This window comes from Rhinolophus sinicus, linkage group LG02 (assembly GCF_036562045.2).
Source record: "Rhinolophus sinicus isolate RSC01 linkage group LG02, ASM3656204v1, whole genome shotgun sequence".
NCBI lineage: Eukaryota > Metazoa > Chordata > Mammalia > Chiroptera > Rhinolophidae > Rhinolophus > Rhinolophus sinicus.
In genome coordinates this window covers 140,791,722-140,809,279 of record NC_133752.1, presented here as the reverse complement: position 1 = coordinate 140,809,279, position 17,558 = coordinate 140,791,722, and the positions used below count along the sequence as shown (strand labels likewise).

Below are 17,558 nucleotides of genomic sequence, written 5' to 3'. Positions count from 1 at the left end.
ACAGATGTATGAAAAAATGCTCAGCTTCATTAGCTATTAGGGAAATATAAATCAAAATCACAATGAGATACCACCTCACACCTGTTAGAATGGCTGTTATCAACAAGACAAGTAATAACAAGTTGGAGAGGTTGTGGAGAAAAAGAAACCCTCATACACTGCTGCTGGGAATTTAATTTGGTGCAGCCACTATGGAAAACAGTATGGAGGTTCCTCATAAAATTAAGACTAGAATTATCACACCACCCAGCAATCCCTCTTCTGGATATCTACCCCAAAATCTGAAAACATTTATCAGTAAAGATATATGTACCCCTATGTTCACTGCTGCATTTTTTCACAGTGGCCCAGACATGGCAACAACCAAAGTGTCCTTCAATAGATGATTGGATATGGTACATATATACAATGGAATATTACTCAGCCATAAGAAAAGATGAAATAATGCCATTTGCAACATCATGTATGGATCTTGAAATTATCATGCTAAGCGAAATAAGTCAGACAGAAAAAGTTGAGAACCATATGATTTCATGCATATATGTGGGATATACAACTAAAACCAACAAACGAACAAGACAAACAAGCAAAAACTCATAGACAAAAGTATGGTGGGTACCAGAGGGTAAGGGGGGAAGGAAGATGGTAAAAGAGGGTAAAGGGGATCAAACGTATGGTGATGGAAGGAGAACTGACTCTGGGTGGTGAACACACATTGCAATATATAGATTACGTATTACAGAATTATACACTTGAAACAACGTTATCCAATGTCACCCCAATAAATTTAATTTTAAAAAATCAGATAAAAATTAATAACTCAGAAAGGCAGAAATTAGGGGGGAAAAATCCCTCTGCTTTTAGTAAGGTATTCATTCAGCAAATATTTATTGATCATCTACTATTGCCAAGACCTGTTCTAGGCATTCGAGATACAGCAAGGAAGAAAACAGAAAAATAAATAAATAAATCCCAAAGCTTCTGAAACTTTCATTTTAGCCGAAAAGCAGATGGGCCGTTGAAGGGGATTGGTGAACCGAGGAATTTTGGCTTCTACTTTGGGTGAAACAGAAAGCCAGCGGGGGGTCTGGCACAGACGGAGTTTTATTTCTCATTTTATAGGTTAGAAAAGTAAGTGACTACTCCGCAGTAAGTGCACCAGTACGCTTGGTACAACTCTGGAGAAATTGCAACTTAGGTGCTCAGAGGGGGAAAAAAATTAACAGGAGGTATGCGTTGATTTGGGGCCACTAGCCCAGGGGTTCCAGGTGGCAAGAAATGAAGAGGGATACGGCAAATGAAGATTACTCCAAAAGGAAACACACGGTTTACACCGAAATAAAACGTTACACAAACATACCCTAAGAGATACGCCAAGGAGTACTCGGGGCTCCGTTCAGACATTTGTCACCGAAAAGGAAGCCAAAGTTGAGGAGCCAAACGGTGCGCTAATCCTATTCGGATGCCTGGAAGGGGCTGGGGAAAGCGCCCGCGACCGGAACAGAGCCAGCTGTGGGCGTGACCACGCCCTTGGCCACGCCCCCTGCGGCTCGCCTGCCCGGGTTGGTCGCGGCGGGGGCGGTGGCCTTGGTGCCCGGAAGTGCGGCTGACGTGTCACCGCTGCGCTCGGAATTGTGGGCGATTCGGCTAATGGCGTCGGCGAATCTGGGGGATTTGGGGAGCCAGCGCTGAAGCTTCTAGCCAGGTTGGCTGGTGACGACCAGTGTGGCTGGGCCCCGCGGTAGCGGGAGGGACCTGCCCGCATTGTGAGCTCCTGGGCCGGCGCTAAGACGGGTCCTAGCGGGACGGACTGACTGTGGGGGGCGCCTCGGAGAGGAGCCGGGGGAGTTGCGAGGAGGCTGCGGGGGGCGCTCGGGCACGCTCCGTCTTAGCAGCGCAGGCCTGGCTGAGTCCCCGCGGAGCCCAAGAGGAGGGCTCCGGAAGGGCCAGAGGCTCCAGGAGGGGGCTGCCCTGTCGCCCCACGCAGCTGACAGTGCCCGAGTTCGTTTGCGCCGCTCAGAAATTGGCTTGAAGCTTGGTGGATCATGTCTGGCACCAACAGCCCCGAGGCTGTGAAGAAGCTGCTGGAGAATATGCAGAGCGACCTACGGGCCTTGTCCCTGGAATGCAAGAAGAAATTTCCACCTGTCAAGGAGGTAAGCTTTGGGTGACGTTGGGACCAGGCACGGAGAGCGTGTCTAGTCCTGTGTATATCGCTCAGTAGTCCGCAGCTGCCCTCCAGCCCTGTCTAGTTTCCATTTGGCCTTCACCTTTACAAATTTGCGAGTGGGTTGGTTGGTCCACAAGCGCTTTTTATAGTTTCCTTTGGAGAGGTTTGAGCGGCACTGATTTTCTCTACGCTCCCTGGTCTCTGGAGTTAGGAACGAAGTTCGCAGTGTGAGTCGATTCAGCCTTTTCTGGCCTTTTCAGACTCGAAACTAGCCAAGCCAGAATTGGAAAACTGATTTTTGCTGCGTCTAAAAGCTAATATCCATCGTTGTGGTGAAATCTATAAACCTCGCGTTTGTAGTATATATCACTCAATTGCAAGTAGCTTACCTTCTGGTCATGTTGTGCAGCTTAACTCTGTCAATCCCATGAAGTATTAATACATTATCCAGAACCTAACTTACAACATGTATTGAAGACGCACAGTAACCATGTTACACCTTGATATGAGCAATACTGTAGTGGGACGTTTATGCTAGCAATACGTATGTCCTAACCTCTTTGAGCTTCAGTTTTCTTTCAGATGTAAAATAGGGTTAAAGGGTGGATTTATTAGATTATAATGCGAATGTCGTCAGAGCAAAAAAGGGTATTATTAAAGAGATTCAAGTTAATAATATAAACAAATTAAACGCTCCAAATGTTTCCTGAATTGAAGTTTTTAACGTTTGGTCACTATTGGCTCTTTCTCTTAAGGTGCCATTTTATTTCTCTTAAACTTTTTTAAAACGCTGCTTAATTTCTTTTCTCATTTCTGAAATAAGATATTTCACTGATATTTTTGTAAAAGCAATTATTTCTATTTCTGTGTATTGTAGTTTGGTATACCTACAATTTCATTTACTAATTTCCCCAAAAGTTCACCAAGGAGTTTTGAAATATTTTCATACTTATTTAAATGTTTTGCCTTTATCATTATAGAGTCTGTAATTAGTTTGGATTTTAGGCTTCTGAGGAACCTTAACCAAGTGCTTTGGTCTCAGCAGTCTTCGACAAACACCGTCTATTATTTTTAATAAAGTAAGCAAGTATTACTCAATGATGCCAGCCAGATGTGCCACACTTGGAAAAGTGACTATTATGATATGTTTTATTTCAGATATTAAGTAGTTTGTTTTGATATTGCTTTTCATTATTTTCTTTATATCATCTTCTGTTGAAAGTTGTAACAAGTAATTTTAAAGAATTAGGCTGTTGTAATTGTAAGAGAAATGCTCTCATTTAGAAAATGTCAAATTCTATTTTGTAATTTTAACAATAATTTATAGGACTGACTGTTCTTATAATTAATCTAAAAACTATGATTCCTGGCTTGGGAATTTAGTTGCCATTTGTTATACCATTTCTATTGGAAAAACATTCAGAGTTCCAAAGAGGTAACTTACAAAGTTTCTAATCTACGAACTTTCAGTAAGCCTCATTAGCTTTTTTGCTTGAACATTGGATTGGCTAAATAGGTATTTAGTAACTGCACCTAGTCTTTGAGGTAATGGCAAAAGTAATTGTTGGTGTATGTCTGATACATAATTTCACATATAGTTCATACTCATAAGAATTTGTTGAATGTAAGAACTTTGACTCCTTAACCAATGACACTTCTAATATGCACAAGGTCCTAATTTAGGAATTGAAAAATGACTTTGACTATGTCAAGTTTAAAACAAGAATGGAGTAATTAGCCTAATAGTGATATTTTAGGAGGGAGCCTTGACTTTCAAGAAATATTTTGGTTGAATTAAATTTTTCCTGGTAATTTAATAGCAATGCCAAATTTTGGCTTTTGTTCTTTAAGGAACTGATAAGTTTTTAGTTTTATTTATATTTTTGTGGGGATGCTTGGTAGACTCTAAAGCAAAGCCTTTCTAAGTATAAGAAGCTTTTCGTCTGTATACTGGTTTGCTAATTAACACTCCTAGTATTCTTCACACATTATTACCTGAAAATACTCATAACTTAATTCAATACAGTGATAATTACATATGTCCTTTGAAAGAGATGGCTCCTTCCCAATACTTTTTTTAAAAAGGTGGAATTAATTAAGACAATCTATATTTAGTCTTTGTTTTAAAAGTTTAGTAATTTATACATTTTTGGCCACAGTGCTTGGCTATATATAATTTATAAATTAATGATAAAATGGATTTTTTTTAAGATTTCAAATCCATTAGAAAAACAGAAGAAAAGAGTGTTGATAAAGGATAGTGCCTTATTTATTGGTATTTACTTATCTTTGGATTTCCTACAGTTTTCTCCATATTAATGGTTTCCATTTATAAACCTATCCTTTGCATATTAAATAGTTTTTAACGTGGCTATAATTTTATTCTGTCATCTTATAATAAGGGGAGTAGTTAAATAATAACAGCAATACATTTCTTTCTCTTTTTCCCCCGGTTTATTTTCCTTAGTCCTTAAATATAAATCTTCATGCTTCAACAGTATAACTTTTTTTAGCACAAGTGTACTAGTTAATTTGTTCTGGACTATTTGTATAAAAAATTTTTTTTGTCTTAACCACTTTAAAGCTTTGTAAAATCACTTTTATGTAATTGATATTCAATGCCTTCAAAGGCAATAACCTCTGAAACTTTATGTATATGTATTTAATGAATAAAAACTTTTTGGTCATTTCCTATTTGTAGGCACCACTGTAGAAACAGATGAGGGGGATATAACTGAGCATGGAAGCGTGGTCAGAGTTTGTAATTCTTGAGATGAGTCTTTGTAAAATGAGTAGAAGGTAGCCAACAGAAGAAGGTGGTGATGGTGGGTCCTTCTAGGCAGAGGAAATAGCACGCGTTTGTATTCCATGTGAAACAAATTTCATGCTGAAGGTGATTGGAAGCCATTAAAACTTTAAGAGAGGGAGCATACGACTAAATTCATAATTAGTAACATTACCATAACAGTATTGGTGGGAAGAATTAGAGGGGACTGAGACTGAGGCAGAGAGGGCAGATTTTAAAACGTGTTGATTGCCTGCATTGAGGTCACAGTAGAGGTAGACAGGAAGTTGCTTACGCTGTGGTAGACCTGGGTGAAAGAGAGTATGGATTAAAAAGAGGTTTTTCAGCTAAAATTATCAGAGTATAGTGTCCTTTGGCATATGTAGAGAGAGAAATCTATGATGCCTCTCTGGTTTCTGGCTTGGGAAACTGAGGAGATCACTAAGAAAAGGAATATAGGAGGAGGAAATGTTTTTGGGAAAAATGAGTAATCATGAATATATTAAGTTGAAGATTTATGTGTGACATCCAGTGGAACCGACCAGTAGGTATTTGAAAATGATGGTTTGGTATTTAAGAGGGAGGTCTAGAATTTCAGACTTAGGATTACCAGTTTATACATGATAGTAGAAGCCATAGGAGTGGATAAGATGAGCCAGGAAGAGTGTATAGAGTGAGAGTATCAGGGCTGAAGAAGGAACTTTGGGAAACAACAGCACTGAGGGGAAAGGGGCCACTAGGTACACTAAGGAGGGATATGGGGGAGAAAGGGAATGCTTGCTAGAGTAAGGTCCCTGAGAAAGCTGGAGTTTCGAGGGTATAAGGGCATTGGTTGGCTTCCAATCTGAGAAGGGACACATTTTCTTCTGCCAGAGGAAGGGAAAAGAAAAAAATTGTGTTTGAATGTGACAAATTTGAATGAGGGGCATAGTGGAGAGAGGAGGTTGTGGACAGTTAGACCTCTGACCTCTGTTTCCTTGGTAAAAGAGGATACAAGGTTGTTGCTGTGACTAATTAGTGATGAAAGAAGTGGATGTGTGGGAAGTTTGAGAGGAGCAGTGGATCAGTTTGGAGAAATGGAGGAGAAATTGACTTGGAACACTTAAGAGTCTTGGCAGGAAAAGTGGTTGAGATGCTGATGGATTGTGAGATCTAGGTTGGATTCCCAAAGAAGGAAATCCAACAGAACTCTGATTGGAAGAAGATGGAAGGGTTAAGGGACTAGCGACACCAATTTAGTCAAAGAGCAATGGAGTTGGGGAGTGACACAGCTAGAAGGACGGGGATTGGGACAATAGCGGGGATATTGGATTTCAGATTGCTAAGTAGCGCAGCACTGGAGGATGATGACGTCCAGGGAGTGGGTGGTAGAAGAGCAAGGGGAATGAAGGTCATTTGAGTTGAGGTGGTCAGAATTAGGGTTTGGGGTGGATTTTTTTTCTTTTTTAATGAAGTGAAATCAGTAAGGGTGTAAATAATTAAAAGGTGCAAGTAGCCTTCCTAGGCTATGTACTTTAAGTTCCTCTTGCCCGTTCTGGCCTGATACAAGTTGGTGGGCAGGGATTTTTGCCTAAATTAGCAAAGGTCCTGTAGTAGAGTTCCTCAGTGTCCAGTATTAGCTGGCTTGGTGAAGAGATGCCTTCTACTTACCATGAGAGGATTCTCCCTTTAACCAGCTGTTTGGGGCCTGAGGCCCAAGTCAGTGGGCTCTTCTGGTGGGAAAATATCTCGTATTCAGCTCCTTTATGGCAGTGAAGAGTGAGGGCTAGATAATGTTTACATGCAACATTGGGAGCTGTTTTGGTTTAGTATTTTACAATGTGCTATAGTTTTCTTCCTGTTGACATTGGTTAGAGAAGTTTGCTCATGCTACAACCAATTATGTTCTTTCTCTCATAAATAGAATAAATTTATGTTTTATATACTGAAATAAATTAGTTTTCATATTTTATTCAAAAAGACTTGCCAACACTAGCCAAAACAATATGATAAACGTGGTGAGGAGTTAATCACTTTGGTCAAGACTTACTTTCCTACATCATACAATTTTACATACTTGTATACACAGGCAAGCAGCCTGTTTTTGACTCTGCCCTTTCTTTTTAAGCTTCTGTTGACTATTCCAGAAAAAGTACATTAGATTCTTAGAGTCTCATTAAATTTATTTTTTTCTGATAAATATTTTAGATGTTAACTTCAAGAGTAATATGAGCAGTAATTTTTCCACTAGGACTTATAGGAAAATTTTACCAGCTTATTGCAGTATTCTAGGAGCATTTTACAATGAGAGTTCTTTAAAAAGCTTTTGATTAGTCTGTAACATGTCTTATATATTTATGGAAGTTAGTACCATCACCACTGAAATTTATTGTTAAAGTATAAAACGTAAGTTTATTTTTTACTAAGTTTTTGACCATTACTTTCATGTAGAAAATGAATAAAGAGCAAAGATCAATAAACACATATTTTAGTCAAAAAGACTGTATTGATCATCTCCCTAGCACTGTGCTTTGGTAACAGAGAAGAAAAAAGACATTGTTCCAGGCTTAAAGGAAAAGAAAGACATACTTCAAAAATGGAATTATTTTCTGTTTTTCTTTTATATAAGTATAGTTTCTTTTCAACCATATACAAAATACTGGATTTTGCTATTGCTATTATAATTTAATAAAAATTTATTAGTGTGAAGCATACCTGGAAGTACAGAAATGAATGCGAAACTGGCTTTAGCTTCATGAGGCTAACTCACGGTTAAGTAACACATTGTCTTTCCACTAGGCTAGGAATTTTGCATCCATTGACTCTATTGCAACATGCCATTTCAGTTTTACGTATGAGGAAAATACAGTTTGGTATAAGGTAGTAAGTAAAGCTAGACAGTGAAAGAACTGGGGTGTGAATCCTTGAGCATCCATCTCTCATGCTCTCCTTTCCATTACATCACATTGCACATGCCTTTAAAACCTACTTCACTTGTATTTATCATCGTTACTATATGTATGCCTTGTTTCACTATTTGGTACTATTTGTTCATCTTTCCATCTTGGAATGCTCCCATTTTGACTTTTGTAAAACACTGTTCTTTCCTATTTCTCCCCTCTCAGTATTCCTTCTCCTTTGCTTTACGTATAAGTGTATCTCTTCGTTCTCCGTGCTCATCCCTTACCACTGTCATCCACTCCCGTTGCTTCTGCCTTACCACAATGCTGATGACCCCTCAATCATCTTCACTAATTCTGCTCTTTACTGCATCTACCAGGATCTTTCACAGACTTCCAATAGGACTTCTTGTAATGGTTTTCCTTAAAACTTGTCCTTTCATCCTCTTTCATTCGCTCTGTTAATGATATTTATCACTGTTGCTTACCTTAATCATATTTGGCTACCTTCTCTCAGTTCTCCTTTATTCATTGTCAGCTTTTCCTCCCAGCTCTGTGATTTCTGACATACCTCTCCTTTTATCTCTTTTGTCAGCTCTTATTATAATTCCAGGTTTCAGTTGTATGCCTGGCCTTTCATATGCATTAAGGCCACAAAAGACAAACCATTCTGTATATTATCACCAGATTAATGCACATAAACAGCTGAAGAACCCTCAGTGCTACTTTGCTTCTAGAACTCCTTGGCATAGCATTTGAGACCGTCTTGATCTTCCCAACCTTCTTTTCCAGCTTCATCACCATCAGCTTTTCCTTATATGCATTTATACTTCAGCTAAACTGCATTACCTGCTATTTATTTTCCAAATTTGCCATACTGCTTTTTTCTTCCATGCTACGGCTTCTGAGGTTCCTTTGGCTGGCCTGGAATCACCTACTGGCATCTTTTTAAAATTAAGACCTTACCCTTTGTTTAATCCCACTTTAAATAGTTGCTCATCCATTTGTTGCATGAATGAACCAACTTTACAGGTAATTTTCTAATTTCTTTCCTCATTCCCTCATTTATTTGTTTATGAAATAATTTTTGAATACCTACTATGTGCCGTGTACTACTACTAGCTAGCTTCTGGAGCAAAAACAGCTCCTGCCCCAGATTTTCAAGCTAGTTAGTATGTTTTCCTCTACTTTCTTCACTTTCATTTAAGCTAATTTATGTTATTTCCTTGTAACTCTTATATTCACCTGTTGTAATTATTTTAGTTTTGTTTTTTTTCTTTTCTAAATAGCTCCTTGTGGGTCAGTTTTGCATCTTGTTTATCCTGCTATCCGCATAGTGCAAAATATTTGTGTATCTGGGAGGTGCTAAGTAGGTATTTGTCAAAGATTAAATTTTTAAAAAAGGGATTCTGTGTATATATAGGCATGCTATGTATATATACATATATGGAGAGCGAGAGCGAGAGGGCTTTTTAATCTGGCTTTCAATTGTTCATTTAATATGTTATAAGAAATTTTGTTGTTTCCTAGAAGCGAGATCATTTTTTATTTTTGGTTTTTGTTTGTTTGTTTGTTTTCCTGGAGGTTTTGAATAGGATGCCATGTAGATACACATTTTTCAAAGCTTTGGGATTGTAGATTAATTGCATTTTACAGAAGAAAGTGTTATTGGTTTCAATGTAGTAATTGTTTTATGAGCATAATATTGCCCTCTAGAGAGTGTTCTAGATCTATTAAGTATTCCCAAGTGTAAACTTGACTTTAGGTCTTTTGATTTTACCTGCCATCTGAAATCATCAGTCTTCAGGCAGCTTCGTACTACCCTGGTGTCGCATGCGTACCTTTTGCTAAATTGCCATTAACTTCAATTTTACATTTCTTTAGCTCTTATTTCATGCTGTGTCCTGTGAATAATTAATTTGGTCGTTTGGTAAATTTGTTCTAATTTTGAGGCTCTACTCTCATAGATGTTGTGAAAAATATATGTTTTTAAAAACACAGAACATAGGAGCTTTGGTGAAGGGAAGCAGCATTTATTATTTTTTAAAATAAATTTGTACATAGTTGTAGTAGTAGACATTTGTTAATTCCCTGCCTAGCATCCATTTCCTCTTGCTTCCTTCAGTGGTAGCCTGTACTCTTCCTTCGTTTCCGTTCCTTTGGATTTAGATACATTCATCTCATTCCTTGGTCCAGTGTTGAATCCCTCACTACTCTCACCTTCATTTCTGCCCAAGTCACATAATGCCAGTGAGCACTCCTGGGAAAGGAAAGTTTCTTCTTCCTCTCTCAAGAACTACTGAAAGAGACCCTTTCTCTCTGTCCAGATCATGTCATATAAAATTGTGAGGTATAGAATGGCTGCAACTCTTTTCATAGCCGAGATTGGAAGCAGCCTGAGGGTGAATCTACCCATGGAACAGGAGAGTACCAAGAGAACGGCAGAAATTGAAACTGCAGCCCTGATGTCGTAGTAAATCTCTTGATCAGATTTCCTCTGGATTTTTCATTTAGTGGGCAGCAAAGTCTCTCCCTCTATTTAGAACTTTCCATTTGTTTGTTTAGAAATATTTATTATGTGGCTACTGTATGCTGCACACTGATAGGCATTAGTAATATGGCGAGATGAATGAAATATGTTTCTTGGGACTTCCAGGTAGAATGGAGAAACAGATTTGTAACGAGGCAAATGGGATAAAATGTTACAGACACAAACCATAGAGAGCTTTTTGATAGTTGCCACAGAAAAAAGCGATGGAGGAAATGGTTTTTGTCACTGTTTATGGAACTATATATAAGAGCCTACAGCTATCTCATGTTGTTAGCAATGGTTTCATTTCAGCAAAGCTTTATTTTTCACATTAAATTAGTGTTAATGTGGGTTTGTATTTAATTTGTGAATTTGTTGGCTTTATAATTTAAGAGCTATAAAAATAGTTTATTTTTAATTTTATTTATACACACTTAAGTTTGTCAGTGATTGGGTAGGTACATGAGATTTTTTACTTCTTAAAAGATATGCTTATACTACTCAGCTTTGAGAAGCACTGGTAGGGGTGGGTGCTGGGGAACCATTGAAGAGTTGAGATGATGGATGGATAGAGGACACGATTGTAAGCAGAGAAATTGCTTAGTTTAGACGGATAATGAGAAGTTTGAAGCTGTAGAAGTGGGATTTGAGAAGAAAAAGAATACAAGATATGTTCACTACATAACTTTTGTGGCTTATTAGATTTGTGGGGTGAGGGAGAACCCCCAGAAGTCTGGCTGGTGACTGGATGAATACTAAAAATGGAGATTATGGGAAGGAGAAACAGTTTCTTTTGGGGCTCAGGTGAGAGTTGGGGTGTGTATGTGTGTGAGATGACAACATCTGATTTGAAAGTCTTGAATATAAGGTGTCTTTTAAACATCTAGGTTAAAAAGTCCTATAGGTTAGGAGACAGGTAAGGGAAAGGAATATAATTTAGGAGCTTTCAGCATTTAGAAAAGTAATTGAAACCATGGAATTAGGAGATTGCCCAGGAAGATTTTATTGAGAATTGAGGCCAGGGATATTCTAGGTGGTCTTGGATTCTGTCCTGTGTTTGCTTCTCTGTGCCACTAGCCTCAATATTCAAAATTCCTGGTGGGTGTGTCTATTTGGGAAGCAAAGTATATTGAGAAAGAGAAAAAATAATCCTTGAAAGAGATAAATGTTAAAAGTAGCAACATTTAAGACTTTTAGTTTTCTTTCCCAACTCACAGATTGCCCTCAGTAATAGAGATACCTATTAGACTACCGACTTTAACCTGTATCATTTCTATCCAAGTCCACAGATCTGGCACTCCCCCCCCCCCCCCAGGGCCAATTCAGGAATAAATAACAATGTTTACGATTGTGTAGTTCCCCTATGGATATACAAGATATCTGATCAGAGTAAGGGATGCTTTTAAAGCAAGAAATTAAAGACCCTTCTTCACACAGACAATCCTTGTCAAACAGAAGGACATGTTAGTTTAAATACTTTATACAGGGTGATCTTGAAGATGTAGGCTAGGCCTGAAGATGTGGTTCAGTGGACCCTAATATACAGGTGTTATCAATAAACATCGATAGTGAAACTTTCCAGCAACACAAGGTGCCTGTGAGGAGAACAAGACATGACAGTTTCAAAGTTTGACAGTCAAAACTTAGATTTAAAAAATGAGGAGTTATGTGATAGATCTAATTACATCTAAGGCAACGAGTAGTCCTTTGATGATTTCTTGAGTTTAGGAATGAAAATACCAGTTATATATCTTTTAAAACATTTACTACTTTGAAACATCTAAAAACATAGCAACATTCCTTTATCCCTTTCCTTATTGTGTGTATGTGTAAAAATATTTGTTAAATATATTTTATACTTATTTACAATGTCATTTATTTATACTTATTTATGCTTATTTACGATACATACATGAGTCCACTCTTATTTATCTTAGGAAATAAGCAAGTGTAGAAATAAACAAAATAGTGTCTGGCAAATTTGACATCCTTTACTGACATCTGGCATGCTACAGGACTGATTTTGGAAATTGTTAGGATTTGGAAAGTTCATACTGACTGGAATTCAGAAAGTCAGATCCAATTACGTTGGTATTTATGATGATTCAGTATGATCAGTCTCTGTCGACTGAAGCAGAATGAAATATTGAATTTGAGCATATGCAGGGTACATAGGACAATACTGAGGCGGGGGAGAGGTTTACTATTTGAAAATGTTGGTGGCAGAAATCTCAGTGACCACAGATTAATTTCAACTGGCCCAGTATTAAATTTACCCAAAAGAGTTTGAGATGGAGTGTGTGAGTAGAACAAAGTATACATAATAATTTCAGTGTTTTTCAATTTGTACAGTAGTAAATTTGCTGTGGTTTGTACATCTTCAAAGTATATCCAGAATCTGACCACTGCTTATCTCAACCACTGTCACCTGGGGCCTATCTACCATCCTCTCTTGCTTATATTACTGCAATAGCGTCTTAATATTGCTGCATTTTGGAATCACCTGAACATTTTTAAAAATACTGATGCCTGGCTCCCATTGGCAGCCATTCTGATTTGATTGGAATGGGTTGCAACCTGGGCATCAGGATTTTCTTTAAGCTTCTGGTGTTTCTTATACGCACTGTCCCAAATAATCAGAAAATCCATAGTCTTTTTCTGAAGTAGACCCTTTATTTTATTCCTATTTATTTTAAATAGTCCCTTCGTTTTTACTATAGTTTTATGCTAGTAGCCATGTTCATTTAATTTGGGACATTTGTATTTCTTAAAGTTAATTAAGTCCTAGTGTATCCATTAGGCTTCTTAGCTGTGAGCTATGAAAGCTTCCTCTGGCTGATTTAAGCAGAAATGACGTTTACTGATAGACCATTGAGTGGCTCGCAGAATTTATAGAAGGCTGGATGGAGCCAGCCTGAGGAAAAACACAGGAACAGAAGGAGGCTAACCAGACCCACAGCACAGCTCATGCCGGTGAGACAGGACTGCTGTCTGCTGAGCAGTAACTGGGCGCCCTGCTGCTGTCCCTGGTCGCTTTATGCCACCACTGATTCTGCTGCTGTCACTGCCCTGGGAAACGACAAGGTACCTTCACTGTGCCTGTCGTCACAAAGAATTCTCTCTTGTCTTTGCTTTTCTGTGCCACTGGCCTCCATATTCAAAATCCCTGGTACATATGTATTTGTATAAGCATAGGCTTCCAGGGCATGTGGGAAAGCAAGCGTGTCTCTGGCATTTTCAGTTTTTAGTGGTGGAAGATTGGCTCTGTCTTGCATCGGAACTCATGAAGTTGGAAATTCTCCAAACACAAGCAAGGGCTTCACATGGTTGGACGCCGACAAAGTGACAGAGGTGTACTATGCATAGCATAGCTAACAGTGTGGTATTTATTTTATGTATTAATTCACTGGCCCTCAAACTAAGCACCCATAAGGACACTGGTGTTTTTCCACAACTATTGTTAAACATTTAGAGCCTGGTACCACTTGTCCCTTAGCAAACAATAAGAGATACCAAAATAAATGAGCAAGTAGCAAGCAAATTAATAGGGAAACTTGGACATATTACTTATAAGTATTTATGTATTATTTTTGGAGGTGTGGAGACCAGTATAAATATCAAATAGGTATATTTATCAATAGTTAAAATGTTCTGACTTTATATGTTGGAAGTTATTTATCAGTATTATATGGTAACATTGTCTGATAGAAATACAGTGTGGGCCACACATGTAATCCATAAATGTAATTTTAAATTGCATTTAAAAAATAAAAAGAAACAGACATTTAATTTGAATAATGTATATTATTTAACCTGGTATGTTCAAAATATTATCACTTCAGTATTTAGTCAATATAAATATTTAAAGGATAATTTACATTTTTTTCATGCTAAGTCTTCAAAATCTAGTGTGTATTTTAAACTTAGAGTACAGCTCAATTCAGACTGGTCACATATAAAGTGCTTAATAGCCACATGTACTCAGCAGCTACTATATTAAAATAGCATTTTTGTGGCACTGTATAAAATGCTGTGTGGCTTTCAAGTACTGCCAGCTAAACATACTTATGACGAAGTATTTTAGACACCTTATGAAAACTGAGTAGTGTTTAAATAGTGTAGCCTAAAAGTAGTAACAAGTGCTTGATTATCCGTTCTGTTCTAATCCAAAATAGTTTTACATGATTTTGCAGTGTTTTACAATTTTTTTATGGTGGGAAGGGAGGTGTGAAGTGGGGAAGAGAAACCTAATTTTTTTCATTAGACTTTGTTTTTGTTTATTGTTTTTTATTTTCTGAACATTTAGATTTATGAGGGATTGGGGTACTTCAGATGCACCTTAAGGCAGAGAAAGGCAACATGCTCTGCTGCAGAGCTTGCATGTGAATAATTAAACTAATAATATTACATTTGTTGTATATGTCCCGACTAGCCTTTAGGATCTGAGGTTTTGAAAATAAAAAAAGATAACAGTGACTGACTCTGCTTGAGATTTTATCTAACATATATGATTTCTTTACCCTAAATAATTCATGTTGATAGTAAGTTTTGTATTCTAATTATTTTTATTCTTGCAGGCGGCTGAATCAGGAATAATAAAAGTTAAAACAATAGCTGCACGAAACACCGAAATTTTGGCAGGTAATTTTTTGCATTAAAAATTCAACAATTAATGAAAATTTGACTAATAGTAGAAGTAGAATCTTTAAAGCAAAAAGCAACAACAAAAAAACTAACACAATTTTCTGTAGCGTAAAGTCCCTAACTTATGAACGAACTGGGTTTCCAGAGATGAATGCTGTAAAATTCTCTGAAATCAAAAAGCATAAAACTGCTTAACTCCTGAAAGGCAAGGATTTTTCTTACTCATCTTTGCATTCTCTTCCACCTTTTTTCAATCATCTAAGACACACTTTACCCATAAAAGGCATTCAGTTAATATTTGTTGTGCTGAATTGAATGGAAGAATGGTTCTTAGTCTACCTTCTAAGATCTGTTTTATCTTTAATTAATACCGACAAGTTATAATGCAGTTTTATAAATTTGGTGGTACTGTATGAGTTTTGAGTCCTGGAACTAACACAATATGGTCATGAAGAAAGAATGGGAGTGGGATGGAGAAAAGAAAACAAGTGTTTTCTTACAGTCTCTTGATTGAACCTGGTTTCCAAGGGCGAATTTTCAAGAGTTTCTCTTTGGCACCATTTTGATAATCAATATACTTCTTTTTTTTCTTTGGTGCCTTTGTGTTCTTGCCTCAATATTGAACATGGAAAAGAAGGAAATTGGCATTTTTTGAGAATTTGTTACATGTCAGGCATTATGCCACTCTATTTTATATAAGAGAACCTTTTGGGGAACTATTCTTATTTCATAGTAGAGCAAGTTGAGATGCAAAGAGATGAAGTTACTTGCCTAAGGTTGCATGATAAGTGGTGGAACCAGATTCAAATCCAGGGCTGTTTAGAGCCCATGTTCTTCCTCCTGCAGTGTGCTGCCGTGGTATTGGGAGGCTTCCATACCAGCTGCTCCCTCCCCAGTGTTTATACCTAACCATTGTTTACTTCACGGATCCTTCAATCTGCATTTCCAGTTCCAATAGTGCTGTTGGTCTCAGCTAGTTATAGGACAAAAGCAGGCCTATTAAATTAATTTATGTAAAGTCCAAACACTGGTAAAGAATCTCTCTAACTCTCATAAATCTCATATTTTTTAAAAAGGATACTAGTAAACCTTAATTGGTGGAATTTCAGAGTATTGTTTACAAAATAAAATGAAGACTTTGGGGAGCAGTTTAAGGGTGGGAGAGGAGAGTGGGTTTCACTTATGATTGCCGGCTTTGCTGAAAATTTGCCCTTATGGTTAAGCTCTCCTGAGTTACATCTGTTTCTTACAGCTTCTCTGATTTTGAATATTCTGTCAAAACACCAAATAGTTTATAACATTATTCACTTCACTGAATAATGCTTTGTGTGCACGTTGAGAAGGGCTATAGCGAAAGTGACATTACCGGTAAAGATGTAGGTATGTAGGACTGGATTGCGAGGGCGGGTATGTGGGTTTTGGGAGATGCACGTTGGGTGAATTAGTTACTATAAGGAAATGAATGTTTAAAGATAAATTATGACCTGGATATTTTTAAGTTGGAGACATCATCAGCCAATCATATTAGAATATCATTACAAGTATTTACTTTTGCTACTATAATTGCCAACATCATGGTAAGTCCTTAATGATTCTCCAATGATAGGAATTTTCATTGAGTCTGGAGTTGATGGAAGATATTTTTAAAGACTGATTTCTTCAGAAGATCACCGTTCAGAGTTGTATAACAAGTAAAATGTCTAATTAGTTCATCTTAAGGATGAGTAAGAAAAATTTTGTCTCAGTCAGCAAGAATTTAATATACGGGTGAGCTGTTAATTTCATTTTCATTCAATTAGCTTTATTCAGATCAAGGTAGAACAAGTCTTTATGCACAGTCTTTATCCATAGTATACAAAGCCATGTACTTGAGGAGCTATACTATGCATTTAAACTTTTTCCTGGTATTTTTTACTAAGTATTTATAGCTATTGATATCTCAAAATTTATAGATTTTAGACCACTGTCCTCTTGAAAATCAAAGGCTGTTGACAACAAACAGAGTTTAAATTTGTCAGTGTGTAGTTTCTAAACTACCTAATTCAGAGTGCAATTCAGAGTACAGTTAATACTGAGGAAAAAATTTGGTTGGTTTTTTGTTTTAATTTTCTGAGAAGTGTTTACTTCTCTATAATGCTAGAGACTGTAGGTTACTGTTTTTGTGCTGTAATGGATGTTAATACATCATACAATTGAGGAGTCTCATATGAGATAAGATATTGCATCCTTAAGTATCCGGCATATTCAGAAAAGATAAAGGGTTGCCATGAAAACCAGAACCCTTAATTAGGATCAGTCTGATCAATGATACTCAGCATAAATTTCTAGCCAACTTTAGTTTTCCTAGACTTATCTTCCAAGGGAAGTTTATTTACATTGCAAAATAAATCTTTGCTTTACATCTCTCCTTCTTTTAAGCATCCTCCTTTAATGTTTATTTTTCTTTGTTTTCACTGCTGTCATGAATGCTGACATAAGTGGGAATGCTATGCCAGGTAATGTCAGCATTGATTCAAATATACAGATCATTATCTCAAAATTTCCTTTTTC

At 37.2% G+C, this 17,558-nt stretch overlaps 1 protein-coding gene across 4 annotated transcripts in view; it reads left to right on the top strand.

Moving 5' to 3' along the window:
* The first annotated feature begins 1,608 nt into the window (after window positions 1-1,608).
* MON2 (MON2 homolog, regulator of endosome-to-Golgi trafficking) overlaps window positions 1,609-17,558 on the top strand; it is a 101,504-nt gene continuing 85,554 nt past the window's right edge. For 3 of the 4 annotated variants that reach the window (XM_019732423.2, XM_019732421.2, XM_074325464.1), the window contains exons 1-2: window positions 1,609-2,156; window positions 14,942-15,005. In XM_019732423.2, the coding sequence (XP_019587982.2) occupies window positions 2,046-2,156; window positions 14,942-15,005 (175 nt within the window). In that variant the 5' untranslated portion in view covers window positions 1,609-2,045. The remainder of the gene's footprint in view (window positions 2,157-14,941; window positions 15,006-17,558) is intronic. The other variant, XM_074325463.1, reaches the window with a different exon arrangement.